The sequence below is a fragment of the Macrobrachium rosenbergii genome, chromosome 9, assembly GCF_040412425.1.
Source record: "Macrobrachium rosenbergii isolate ZJJX-2024 chromosome 9, ASM4041242v1, whole genome shotgun sequence".
Taxonomy (NCBI): domain Eukaryota; kingdom Metazoa; phylum Arthropoda; class Malacostraca; order Decapoda; family Palaemonidae; genus Macrobrachium; species Macrobrachium rosenbergii.
This window is the reverse complement of record NC_089749.1, coordinates 44,474,945-44,489,388: the sequence shown is the minus strand read 5'-3', so window position 1 is coordinate 44,489,388 and position 14,444 is coordinate 44,474,945. Positions and strand designations below refer to the sequence as shown.

Genomic DNA, 14,444 nt, shown 5'->3' with positions numbered 1-14,444 from the left:
TGTTCCAGATATGTAACATGTATGTTTATTTGCTTTGAAAAGTTTTAGATTTGTATTCTATAATTACCTGAGTGTCACATATTTAAGGAAAACGTGACTTTACTTTGTCATTTATTTTTTCGCATTTTCCTTGTAATAATTACAACTTTTGCATTGCAAAAAACTATGTAATCTATCTGGGTAATCTGTCTTTATCACAAATAGGTTTTTTGGCAATAATTTTTTTTGGGAGGAAAGCTCAAGCTGAAAAATCTTCACATACCTTGTAAGTTCTACTCATTATTTTACCTACACAAAGTAATTTTTCACAGATTTTTTTTATGCCACTGTATAGAGCAATCATTCAGCTGCAAAATGAAACAATTGAGCAGTTTACCTTGAAAAATGTCCAAACTACACATCTTTGAGAAAAAAAAAAAAAAATGTATAAAATTTTTTTTTTCATATTGTGTGGGTGACTGGCATTTTTGCTACGAAAAACATGACACTACTTTGTCATTTATTTTTTTAGTTTTCCTTGCTATAATTACAACTTTTTGCATTGCAATAACTAGGTAATATACCCTGGTGTGCTATGGATGAAAAACACAGACTTTATTGCAATTTTTATTTGGTACATTTTTTTTAGGGGGGGAATTGCAAAATTTTTTTGTATCTTGCAATTTATACTCATTATTCAACTTGCATGAAAGTTACCAGTATAGAAAAAGTCATGAATGAAAAGGTTAAAAAATCTCTCTTCTCCAAATGCTCCTTCACTTTATCACTCCATCTAATCCTTTACCACCCTCTTGACATTCTACCACTAAAAGATTCCACACAAGCCCTCTCCACTCCTTCAACCTCACTCTGCATTACCACATGTCCATACATCTTAGTTTATTTGGTATTCTTATATCATAAACTACCCCTGCCACCTCTCTTCATTTCCCCCAAGCTGCTCTTATCCTACTTTCATCAGCTTCACATCCTCCTTACTTTCATGGCTTCACACAGACCCTAATATTTGAGTCTCTACCTATTTTAAATCTACAGTAGACCTCTTCCATCCCCTCCCAGCTTGCTGGACACCAAAACCTTACTTTTACCCACATTTACCTTCACACTACCTCTTTCAAGAGATTCAGACTACTCTCTTACCCTTCTCTGCAATTCTTCAACAGTCTGTGCCATAACCATCAGATCATCTGCATATAACAATTCCCAAAGATTTTTATTCTTAATCTCTTCAATCAAAACATCCATAACCAGCACAAACAGAAATACCAAATTCTAAAGCAATTTGTATTTTTCCTAAAGTACAAACTTATGCTTTCATGGATGGAGTTACTCACACTTGGTGCACTTAGGCTGTCACTAAATCATCTCAAAAAACAAATACTGTACAGTAAACCCCCTGGGGCACACGTTCTCACAATTCGTGGAATTTTCTGTGGAACCTACAAACTACAGGCAGTCCCTGGTTATCTGCAGGCTCGGTTATCAGCGATAAGGTTTTTTGGTGCTTGTCTGCTGACGAAAATAGGTGATTTTTGGTGCTAATTTCCGCTTATCAGTGGCGATAATTGCATATTGGCACTGACACATACCTAGGAGAGGCACCGATAACAAAAAATCAGAAATTTTCGTCACTTACCGGTGCTTATAAGCCCCAAAAATGGCCCCCCCCAAAAAAGCCGAAAATCGTCGGTTTTCGCTTATCGTCACACCGTCGGAATGGAACCTCTGCCAATAACCGGGAACTGCCTGTACTCTACCTACATATACATTTTATGACAAAAAATGATTTAAAGTACAGGTAGTCCCCGGTTATTGGCGGGGGTCATTCTGACAGCATGACAATAAGTGAAAATCGCTGCTAAGTGAAAATTGATGATTTTCGGCACGTCTGTTAGGTATGTATCGGCACCGTTAAGACGAAATTAACACCGATAAGCGGAAATCTGCGCCGATATGCAGAACTCGGTGCTGAAATTCGCCGATTTTCGTCGCTAGACAAGCCCCGTAAAACTGGATTGCTGATAACTGAGCCCTCCGATAAGCGGGGACTGCCTGTACTAATTTTCAAATATTGTATTAATATTGCAGTACTAATTTTCAAATATTAATATTAAGTTTAATAAGATTAAATAATAACATTAAAAAATAAAAATAATTCTCTCTCTCTCTCTTTCTCCTTTTCTTTCTCAGTTCTCTCTCTCTTACTAAGATGAGAGAATTTTTATGCATATGCAATATGTATGTTTACTTGTTTTGTATGATAAATAAGTGATTTACCAATTTTCAAATATTAATATTAATTTAAACAACAAATTATCAATTAATTAAAGAAAATATAGTGGATTAGTAAGATTTTAGTTCAATATAAATTCTTTCCCTCATTTTCCTAAAGCTTTGAAGTGGGGGGGGGAGTGTAACTGTCAAATATCTTAACATATTGACCGCAAGGGTAGAACTACGAAGGATACTGAAAAATCCCTCTCACTCTCATCTAATCTAAATTATGTTCTTTGTATTTCATAACTCTCTCTCTCTCTCTCTCTCTCAATGAGATACATTTTTTATGCATATGTAACATACAGTGATCCCTCGTCTATCGCGGATAATGGGGACCAGAACCCCCCGCGATAAGTGAAATTCCGCGAAGTAGCATTGGCCCCTCCCTAGGGAGGCATATACTGTATATACATGGTATATATTTAAAGGCTTTATAGCCTTTCCCACACTGTTATAAACACTTCCTATGCACTTAAACACTGTATTACTATTTTGATCTCCTATCACAGTAATATGCATAAAAAAAAAGATCGTCCCATATTTGTAATGTTTACGTTCTGAGAATCAGCTGACTGAAGCTGCTCACTACTAATGAAAGAATTAGGAAAATAATTTTTTAGTTGCTAAAAGAAACAAATTTATCAATGAAATTATTTTTAATTCTGTACATAAAAGTTTATGATACAGTAATTCATATTTCATTCATTGAGAGAGAGAGAGAGAGAGAGAGAGAGAGAGAGAGAGAGAGAGAGAGAGAGAGAGAGAGAGAGAGTGAGTGTGTGTGTGTGTGTGTGTGTGTGTGTGTGTGTGTGTGTGTACTGTACAGCACAGTAGCCTGGGACGAGACTAAGTCTTGACTAAGTCTTGACAAGCTGGTGATGAGAGAGTATACAGTATCCTTGAGTTGCTTACGTATGAAATTCGGATTTTAATTATTTTTACAGTGATTTAAGATGAAACATCAACAGTGATAAGATATTCTCTTATGTACCACTCACGTGCCTTGTCCGAGTGCCTGTTATATACGAAGCTTCCAGTCCTTGCGCGTCGGTCTCGCAAGCCGTTCTTCTCACGTAACATGATGAAACATCGCTGTTTTTTCCGCAATATGGCTGCCGATATGGCGGTACTTTTAATTTTAATTTTTCGATGAATATTTCTGAAAAATCCGCGATGCAGTGAAGCATCTTTTTGTTTAATTTCATTTTGTACTGAATTATATGTCATAATGCAATGAACCAACAGTACTAGCAGATATTAATAATTATTAATGGAATTAATGAAATATTTGGGTCTTCATATATCGCGACTATTTTTGAAATTTCCGGAAAATCCGCTATATATTTTCTCTTATAATATACATACGTAATGGAAAAAATCCGCGAAGTCATGAATCCGCGATAGTCGAACCGCGAAGTAGCGAGGGTTCACTGTACAGTATATTTATTTGTTTTGTATATTGTAGTTTATAGGTAAACGTGACATAACTTCATTATTAATTTTTTTCATATTTTCCATGCTATAATTACAACTTTTTGCATTTGTGTAGTAAATTATTAAAAATTTTAAACATCATTCTTAGTCTTTTCTCGGATTCTTCAGAGCAAAGGGGGGGATGCAGGTACCTGTCAATTAACTTTGAAGTACTGACATATTGACCAGAAGGGGAAACAATGCTGCCCACAGATGGTCATACAGATACTGAAAAATCTCTCTTTCTTTTTCCTTCATGAATCACGAATTTCCATCTTTTGATATCTTTCCAAAGTTATTCTCTTTTTCTTTGTCATAATATGTAAGAACAAACACCCTCTCTCTCTCTCTCTCTTTTTCTCATGCCAAAGGATACTCAGAATGTGAGATGGATGGATAGATATATACAGATAGATAGATCGAGATAAAGGGAGAGTGGTTGATATAAAGATGTTCTCTCTCTGTTATTGGCTGGAGGGGTTAGAATTATGTACAGTGCTCCCCCATTTTTACACGGGGATAGGTTCCAGAACCTACTGCAGAAATGCAAAAATCTCCTCTAAAAATGCTTATAACTGCCAAAGACCTTGTACCCCTACAGTAAAACACTTATAACTGCCTATTTTAACATCTCATTGCTTAATTTGATAGTTCAAACAAAAATATACCAAAAATTATCATACTAAAACAATTTAATATCATTTATAACAAAAATACACTGCAAAACCTCATCCCAAAACACCCATAGTAACCTTACTTTACAGTACTCTCCTACTACTGTTACTCTTAAGTAGGCTATATACACCCCTAAAATGCTTATAACTGCCTATTTTAATTGTTCACTGCTAAAACTGACAGTTCAAACAAAAACATACCTCAAAGTGTCATCCCACAACACCCTAATATCATTTCAAAGTCATGTTGCAAAATTAAGTACACCAACCTACAACTGTTACTCTTACGTATCCCCTATCATTCAGACACGCATGTTTTCTTTGGCCTACGTAACTTTGCGCATCGTTCTGTGCATACTGTAATGCACTGGGCATACATTTTATGTATACTGATATTTTCCTGTGTTGTAATATGATTTTGAAATGATATTTACTGTACTGCTCTATACAGTACTAGTACAGAGCATCTAAAATACATGGTAGTTTAGAATGGTGGGACATGTACCTCCAAACAGAATGCTAGGTTTGTTACATCATGGTAGTATTTTCGTGATTACGCACAAATATATTTTTGATAAAAAAAAATTGATTTACTACAGTAAGCTATTGGTTTACGTCATTTTGTGGTTAGTCCTCACCATCTCCCATAAATTTATTAAAAAATTCTTGTGCCATCATTCTCTCTCTCTCTCTCTCTCAGTATATATATACTGAGAAAACACAGCAAAATATCTATGACATGTTAATCCACTTACAGAATCTATTTATACTGTATTGATCTAATCACCATAAAAATATTTAAAATGCAAATTTCACACACAGGCTCCAGTAGCAAATTTTCTGTGACAACGTAATCTCTTCTCTCTCTCTCTCTCTCGTAAATCAGTACTGTAATGTACATATTCTTTAATGGAAAAAAATGAAAATAATGTCAATTACTGTACCATAAGCATAAAAAAAACATGAAAATAAACAAATCCAGCAATTCATGACAGATCGATCAACGTAGGTAGCACTGCCATATTTTTTGCTTTATCTGATTTATTGTATGATATTTCATTACAAGTTTAGTTGACTATGATTATCGCACATAACATAATAAAACAGTACACAAGAGATTATTTTATCACGGTTGATGTTTCATCTCTAATCACAGCCATAGTTTAAGTGCCTTTAGTTCTCATCACCAGCAAGTTACGGTGCTTCGATGTACAGATAAACACTTCAGTTTTCTCTCTCTCAAACAATAGACATATTACTTTAATGGAAAAAAACAGCAAAATATCAACAAAATGTTATTTCCCTTACAGAATCCATTTATACTGCGCTGAGACTTCGATGTAAAAACCATAGTTTCTCTCTCTCTCTCTCTCTCTCTCTCAGTATACATATATTTTAATGAAAAAATACAGTGATTATTGAATAAATAGTGTTGTTCTATGAAAAAAATGAATTAGTTATAATTTTAGAGATACAGCCCACATAAAAATCCGCAAATTAGTGAAATTTCCCCCGTGGACAACTGAATGATATGTTCCACAAAAATCTGAGACCATGTGAACCACGGAAATGTGAAACACGTAAAACTGGGGGTCACTGTACTTATATATTTTTAAGGGTAAAATGTTTAAGATGACTTTGAAATGATAATAATATCATTTCAAAGATTAATACAATAAGAGGATAATAGTTTAAGGTATATCTGATTTAGGATGCTAGTTAAAGGTATACATTTGTTATTTGAACTTTCAAGATAGGCTGTTATAAGCATTTTTAGAGGGGTGTTAACTGTTCGCAGATTTTAACTATTCGTCAGGGGTTGGGGTACGCAACCCCCACGAATACAGGGGGCTTTACTGTACCTATCAAGAGGGTCTACAGTCACCCATGACCTGAGCTGGCCTTACTCTTTCCCTGTGTGAGCTACCCCTTCTGCAGCTATGTTCTGCTCCAGAGTTAGAGAGAGACCAGAACTACACAGGGTGGTACAAGGAGTGCTAAACAATGTCTATGAAAGCATAGGTTCATGTGCTAGGAAAAATAGCAAAATTTTTAAAGTAATTTGTATTTATTCTAACATACAAACCTGAAGGCTTTTACATATAAATTAATTCGCAGGTGCACATTGGAATGGTCGTTTAACTTTTCAGCAAGGTTGTTAACTACTGATGGTAGGGGAGAAGCCCTGCCCACTTGTTGGTCTGCATTCAACTTTGCCTTTTGGCCCAGGTATCAGAATGAGGGGTGGCTGAGGTGAGCCATAAATGTAAAGACCTTCAAAAAAAGTCAAGTTTACCTTAGTTTAACCAGACCACTGAGCTGATTAACAGCTCTCCTACGGCTGGCCCGAAGGATTAGACTTATTTTATGTGGCTAAGAACAAATTGGTTACCTAGCAATGGGACCTACAGCTTATTGTGGAAACCGAACCACATTATACCAAGAAATGAATTTCTTTCACCAGAAATAAATTCCTCTAATTCTTAACTGGCCGGGCGGAGACTCGAACTTGGGCCTAGCAGAGTGCTAGCCAAAAACTCTGCCGACTTGTCCAACGAGGAACTTTAGGTTTGTATGTTTCAACCGATGGACTTGGCCAAGGTAGCTCTATCGCCATTAATAGCCAAGACAAAGAGAAGCTTCACATGGCGTAGAAGGGTGAGAAAGTTTGCTACCTGCTGAATAGAAGTTCTGATTGGAGAGATACTTCATCAACTACACAAACTACAGAAGACAGTTCATTTCCCCTAGTACACAGCCGCTGAATATCCTGCAAGTATCCAGACATCTTGTTATGTGTTGAGAAACAATCCTCTTGCTTGAAGGAAATGCTGGATAGTCTCCAGGTGTGAAGTGCCATCACCCCCACTGCCTGGTAATACCTCTCACAGGCAGCAGGTGCAGAAGTCTGTGCCATGGGGGGAATATTTCTCATACAACAGAGCCAGCAGGTCCGAGACACACTCGGTGTGTGGCCACTGGGAGCCACCAGAGTAAAACCAAAATTTGGGGTATCGAAGTCTGTTGATCACCTAACGAATCAGACAAAAATGGAGAGAAAGGCATTAGCCTCTAAAATGCACCCTGGGTGATGGAAATATGTCCTCCATCACAACCCATGGTCCAGCACAAATGAGCCGCACTCCAGTAACTTCTACCGTACTGGTTACGGAGGGATCATGGCTGGGACTTTCCATAACTCGGATAGAGTCTCTGAAATGTCTTGGTATAGGGACTATGTCTCTATCACCAGGCTATGGCAACTGAGCTTGTTTGCCATCCCATTCTGAGACCCCAGAATATACCTGGATGACAGCTCCACCAAGTGTGCTACTGCCCACTTGTGTACATGCACCATCAACCTGTGAGGCTAGAAGGACACTAGTCCTCCCTGCTTGTTGATGTATGCTATTACCATAGTGTTGTCACTTGTCAACACTACAGTGTCCCACTATTTGGGCCCGAAACTCCCACTAGGCTAAAAAAGCCGCCTTGAGTTTTGGGCCACTGATGTGGTGTCTGTCGTTCTGGTCCGACACATCTGTACAAACATTCTTTCAGGTGTGCGCTCTATCCCTAGCAGATGTGTCCAGAAGACAAGAGCACCCTGGGAGGGGGGATGTCCAATGGCACCCCTAAAGAGAGTTAAAGAGAGTTTCTTGTCGTCTAGCTACCAAGCTAGCTCTCTCCCATTTCCTCTAACAGAGGATGATGAGACAGAGGTGGGTCTCTTGTTGGATACCCATCCACCTTCATCCTTCGTTAAAGGGTGTGGAGGTGAAGCTGCTTCTGAGGGCCTGATTCTACAATGGTGATGGGTGAACCAGAAGGACGTGTCATTGTGAAGTGGGTTGTTCCTGCTGAGACAAGAACTTCTACACTGCCTCTCTGAAACTGCCGATACGAGAATCCAAAGGGAGGACCCTCGTTGCTGCAGTCTCTATCAGCATGTTCAGGTAAGTATACTTTACCCTCTGCTTGCTCATGAGATCTGACTTCAAGTTGATCACTATGCCCAAGTCATGATAAAAACTTGAGAAGTTGATCTCTGTCCTAACGAGTGCGGCAACGAGCTTGCCAGGGCCAGCCAATTGCACTGATACTTCTGTACACATACTGGTGCAACTGAGCTTGAGATAAAAAATTAACACTCAAGTGAACCCTTGGGGGAGTGGTTATGAGTTCAAAACAAGTTCCTTGAACTAGAATGCTGCCCCCTTTCAAGGGTAAAGAGAAGCTACTTGAGGGAGGACTGATGGGTAGATATTGAGCATACACATTCCTCAAATCCCCAACAGCAAGATGTCACCCTCCCTGATGGAATGCAGAGGGGTAGAAGACTCAAACAGTGCCTTCACCTCTTCCCACAAAGCGGGGTCCTTCCGTGAGCCGGGAACAATCATTTGGAACCAGAACAGGAACGAGGGTGAAGGATGACGAAGACTCGAAGGGTAGCAGAATCGTATCTAATGGGCATCACTATCAGTACTTCCGCTCCATGTAGCTGCCAAGTTTGCCCAATGGTTCAACAGGCACCAACCCCAACAGCAGCAACCATGACTGCAGCACTCACGGCATCTTCCATCTTCTACCAGAGTAGAACTAGTCTGGGTACCTCTATGAGGAGTCAAGGACTTTCTCTGACCAAAGGGGAAGGGCCAGCTTGACTCTAGGGTCAAGCTGCAGTGCCATGCAAAGACCTAAAGGACTTAGCCACTGCCTGTGAAAGAACCAAAGCCTGTCCACTGCGGCCTTCCCCTCCCTCTAGCCAAGGGGTGGAGGATTCTAGAACCAGTCCGTACCCGAGTGTCAAGGCCAACTCGGGACAAACAGACCTAGAAGTTTGAAGCAACATTGTGTCTTGACCCCACAGGTTGCTGTCTAGTGGAGGATGTAGATATCACTACCTCCCAGAGTAACAGTCTCAAGGACAGCATTCTCCTCAGGTGTATGGAGCCCTGAGGGAAAAAATGATCTTGGTCTATGACAGACCCAAAGATCGATCTATGAGACTAACTGGAATGCTGCTCTGGAAGTCAATTCTGGTGTCGTTGTCTCCGCTTGCAATGGGGAGATTCCCTCAGCAAGGAGACATTCTAGGGACAGACCAGAACATAGACAAGTCAGTTCTGATCAACCTAAAGGACAGCAATGATCTCTCTAAGAAAACATATTTCCTCTGGTGGGCTAGAGGCACAGGAAGTGCCTTGCATGAACAGCTTGACCACGTAGCATTCTCTTGCCCGGGGAGGCACAGATCAAGAAAAGATAATCTCTTCCTTGGGATCATTTAAAAAGACATATTCCAATGATCCAAAATGTATCTCTCTAACTCCATAAGAGAACTACTCTCTGGAGCCTCTGGCAATCTCTTAACCATTCAGCATACATCCTGTCTAGTCCATGGATTGCACCAGGAACGTAAGCCTCCATGTCACGGGTCAGAATGGGAACAAGAATGTTTCCAGTCCCAAGGCTCGAACCTGTCTGGCTCCTGTCTCCTGGAAAAAAAATCCTGAGGAGGAGGTAACAAGTGAGAGATCGCGAACACTTGCCAAAGTCCAAAGTCCCGGCAGGTAAGTGAGGCTATGGGTGGTCATCAACCTGTTATGATGATGCCTGCCCAGGGTCAAGGAGAGAAGTCCCACTCACATGAAAGTGAGCAGGGGCTGTCCTGTGGATGTGTTTTAATCTACTCAGAAGCTGCGGTTTCTACAAGAGAAGAAGACTGAGGAGGGGACCCCTTCTTGCCTTGCCTGAGCAACCCAAGTGGTTGCCAGGCCACCGTCCTAGGACCCCTGGACCATTCTCTTGAAGAGTGTGAGAGAGAGAGAGAGAGAGAGAGAGAGAGAGAGAGAGAGAGAGAGAGAGAGAGAGAGAGAGAGCACCTGCATGCTCTCTGCTCACCTTTCCTCACTGGAATGCCCTGGCAGCTGGCATTGGGTCCGTAGACCAGGGACCCTTACCGACCCCGGTGGACGGGCCACTGAGGCTGGTACCAGTGCGGGGCCAGAACTGGCAGGCCACTCGGGCTGTTACCTGTACACCGGGGTCCAAAGAACCCCAGGTAGAGGCTGTACCTGTGCAGTCAGCAATGGGAACAGCAGTACCATGTTACTGACAGTGAGAAACCATGGATAGTACTGATGGCCCGGGTAGGTGACCTACCGGGGCTGGTACAGGTACACAGAGGGTCCGAAGAACCCCCAGGTAGTGGTTGCACCCATGTGCTCCACAACAGGAGCAGCAGTACCGCTAGAGGAAGACCTTCCACCTAATCATTGGTTGTGTTGGAAAATTAGATAATTTTGTCAAGTGCTGGTAAGTATGATGTACACCAACACTGCTCACTGTTGAGGAGGGACCACCAAAAGTTTGTGTCATGCATGGTACACCATAGGCAATGCTTGCTGTTCAGCTTCTTTGTTTTCCTTCCTCTAATTCTCAAGAGAAATCCTTTGGATCTTTTCTGTGAGTCATGAAATAACTTACAACTAAATGTTGCCCAATTTTTTCAATGTCAGTATCACATTTGACAAAATCTTTTACATCTGAAGGTGTTGCCAACCCAGGATTTTCTTTTCTTTCGTCAACAAAAGTTATTTCAATTACACTAAACTTTACTACCCTCATGTAGAGAAAATAAAGTATAAGCAGCAACTACCAACACAGCACATTTATTAAGCTAGCTTACTTTTGAGAGAACATACTAAATACTCAAAGCCTCCAAAAAATATTTTATCATTTTTTCGCTCATTTACTGTGAATTCGGACATATAACTGTAGTCAAATAGTATAAAAGTTTCATTACCATGCCCTGGTCAACACTATATCTAATTTCTTAATGGTAGGTAACCTGGACACAAGAAAACCTTCAAACTCACTGGCCATGATAATATCATGTTTCATAAAGCAAGCCCCATGCGAGTCTAGATATATGACTCAGTCTCGGACAGCAGTTAACGACAAATTTTCCAAGACTAAAACTGAAAGAGGTAAAACAAAATGGGTCAGTACTTTCTTCACTTACAGAGTGCTTCCTCACCTGAAGTGTTTAAGTGATAGCTGATATGAACTGTTCCTCACCTGAAGTGTGTTTTAGAGATAGCTGACAGGAACTGTTCATTAAACTGACTGCTGTCAAAACGATGGTCAACATTTCCTCTGCCAAATGAATAGCTATCGCCTGTAAGATCTGCAAAAAGACATAGCATGTTAATTATGACTCTGAGCCCATCTTAACAAGACTGGACAACATTGTTTATTCCATATGCTGCATAATGTCAATCAGAAAAATAATAAAAGAACTGTAACAATATTTTCTATAAAGGATACATGAAAAAATATAAAATGTAATAATTCTTCTTATTTAAACACAAATTCTCATAACTTTTGATTTATTTATTACCTGTGATTTACAAATTTAAACTTGCATAGGTTCAGTTGCAAGTTCATCTGGCTGACCAATAATACACCAATAAAAAAGAAATGACATTTTTATGATAAAGTTTTATGTATACTCACCAAGTAATTACATAGCTACAAGCTTCCTACCACAGCAGTCTAAAAATTCAAATTTCATGGTGGCGCTACCATAGCTTGTGTAGGTGACAAGGTCCTGCCCACATTTGGGACTGACAGGTACAACTCAGCAAAGAGCTTCAATTCATTTTAGCCCTGATGTCCATATGAGAGGAGGAGGGAGGGCTCTGATTATGTAATTACTTGTAAGTATATATAAAACTTTATTTTATCATAAAAATGTCATTTTTATAAAAGTGACTTACCAAGTAATTACACAGCTGATTCCACACTGACAGCAGGTGGGTAACATGGACGTGATCTACTCCAAAACATTAAGAAAGCAATGACTTTGAAATAGAAAAGTTGCTAGCATTAGTATAATGCTTGTTGTTCCTTAACTGGTAAGAGAGCTACTGCAGGCGGGTACTGCCTCTGGGCGGTGCTCATCTTAACCTGTAGAGGACATGGCAGCATGGCCAGAATTGCCTCCACTTCAGTGGGTACTTTGTAGCCATGGAAGTTCACTGATGGTTGACAAAGGTTAAAAAAAGTGTTCCCTTGACCTTGGGCAAAAACCAGAATAAAAAAGAAAATGTACCCTGAGACTTCTCTTAAACTCAACACCTTACAACAAGGCAAGAGGATAGTAAAGGGACAGAGAGACCCCCATGCTTCCTCTCCCAACACCATGCCAGCCAAGATCCTAGCGTACTACAGTTCTCAAATACAGTTTCGACGTCCTTGAGGTAATGTGAGGCGAAGACTGACTTGGACCTCCAAAAGGTTGATTGCAGGATAGCCGCTAGAGACATATGTCGAAAAGTTAGAGAAGTGGCGACAGCTCAAACCTCATGAGCCTTTACCCGAAAAGATGGTAAGACATCTTCTTGAATCTGAGAAGGTGCCTCCGTAATTAAGCATCTCAGAAAAAACGATAGGGCATTCTTCTGCAGGGGATGTGAAGGGTTCCTCACTGAGAACCAGAGATTGTTTGAGGGTCCTCTGATCTTCTCTGTCCTGTGGAGGTAGTACCTCAAGGCTCTCACAGGACAAAGTAGTCTCTCTGCTCCTCCTCTGGTCCAAGAATGTCATTAAATTCTTAATGGCAAATGAGCAGGGCCAGAGATTGGAGACATGCTCATTCTTGGTGAGGAAACCAAGGGAAAGAGAGCAGACAGCATCCCCTTGTGAGAACCCAACTCTCTTGTCTATGGCTTGGAGTTCACTAATGCGTATGTCGGTAGCCAACGCCACTAGAAATTGAGTATTTTTAGAGAGGTTCTTGAGAGATACTGAGCAAAGGGGCCCAAAGGAGGAGCTATCGAGCCACTTCAAAACCACATCTAAATGCCAAGACACTGCACCAGGTTTCTCTTGCTTGGAAGTCTCAAAAGATCTGATGAGGTCGCTGAGATCCTGATTGGAGGATAGGTCGAAAACCTCTATGCTTAAAAACTGAACTAAACATTGACCTGTATCCCTTGATTGTAGAGGGTGACAGATTCCTGGAGGCAATCTGGCTTACAGTCATTTCAGAAGATGAAATGTTATTGTGGCAGCGCCATCTTCTGAAAATTATCCATTTGGACTGACAGAGCTTGCTAGAAGAAGTTCTCCTGCATCTAGCAACAGCTTCTGCAGTTTGTCGCAAAAAGCCTTTCACTCTGACAAGGCTCCTGACAGTCTGAACCCTGTCAGGGCCAGAGTGGACAACCCTTGATGGAAACTGTTGAAATGGGGCTGCTTGAAGAGCGACTGTTTTTGTGGAAGCAGCCTTGGGAAGTCCACTAGAAATTGCAGCAGGTCTGGGAACCACTCATTTTTGGGCCAGAATGAAGCCACTAGAGTCAATGTGACGTTCTGATGAGGTGATAACTTGTTGATCACCTCCCTGATCAACCCGAACGGAGGGAACGCACAGACATCCAGGACTGTCCAATTTAAAAGCATGGCATCTGTCGCCCATGTGAGAGGGTCCGGGACTGGGGAGCAAAAGAGAGGAAGGCTGTGGTTCCTTGATGTTGCGAAGAGGTCTATGGAAGGTTTGGCCCACAGCTTCCATAGATAGAGTCAGACTAGGAGGTCTAAGGTACACTCCCTCAGCAGGACTTGATGGCAGGACTCAATTCGTCTACCAAGATGTTCAGTCTCCCCTGAACGAAGTGAGGAATGATTGTGACTTGGTTCTGCTCGGCTCAGAGAAGAAGGTCTTTTTACCGTCTTGCAAAGAGTGAAGGAGTGAGTGCATCCCTGCCTGTAGACATAAGACAAAGCTGTGGTGTTGTCTGCATATACTGCTACAGTCTTGCCTGTTACTAGTGGAGAGGACTGAAGGCCCAGGTGAATGCCCTTCAGCTCTCTGACATTTATGTGCAAGGACTTCTGCTCCACTGTCCATGTTCCTGAGACTCTTCGACTCCCTAGCAATGCTCCCCAACCTAGATCGGAGGCATCACAATAAAATTCGAGGTTGGGGCTCAGAGGCAGAAGCGATAT

General features: G+C 40.9%; 1 protein-coding gene across 1 annotated transcript in view; it reads right to left on the bottom strand.

Moving 5' to 3' along the window:
• LOC136841751 (serine/threonine-protein kinase Chk2-like) overlaps positions 1-14,444 on the bottom strand; it is a 129,341-nt gene that overhangs the window by 98,601 nt on the left and 16,296 nt on the right. Inside the window, 1 exon segment of the mRNA XM_067109009.1 lies at positions 11,511-11,619. Coding sequence (XP_066965110.1) covers positions 11,511-11,619 — 109 coding nt within the window.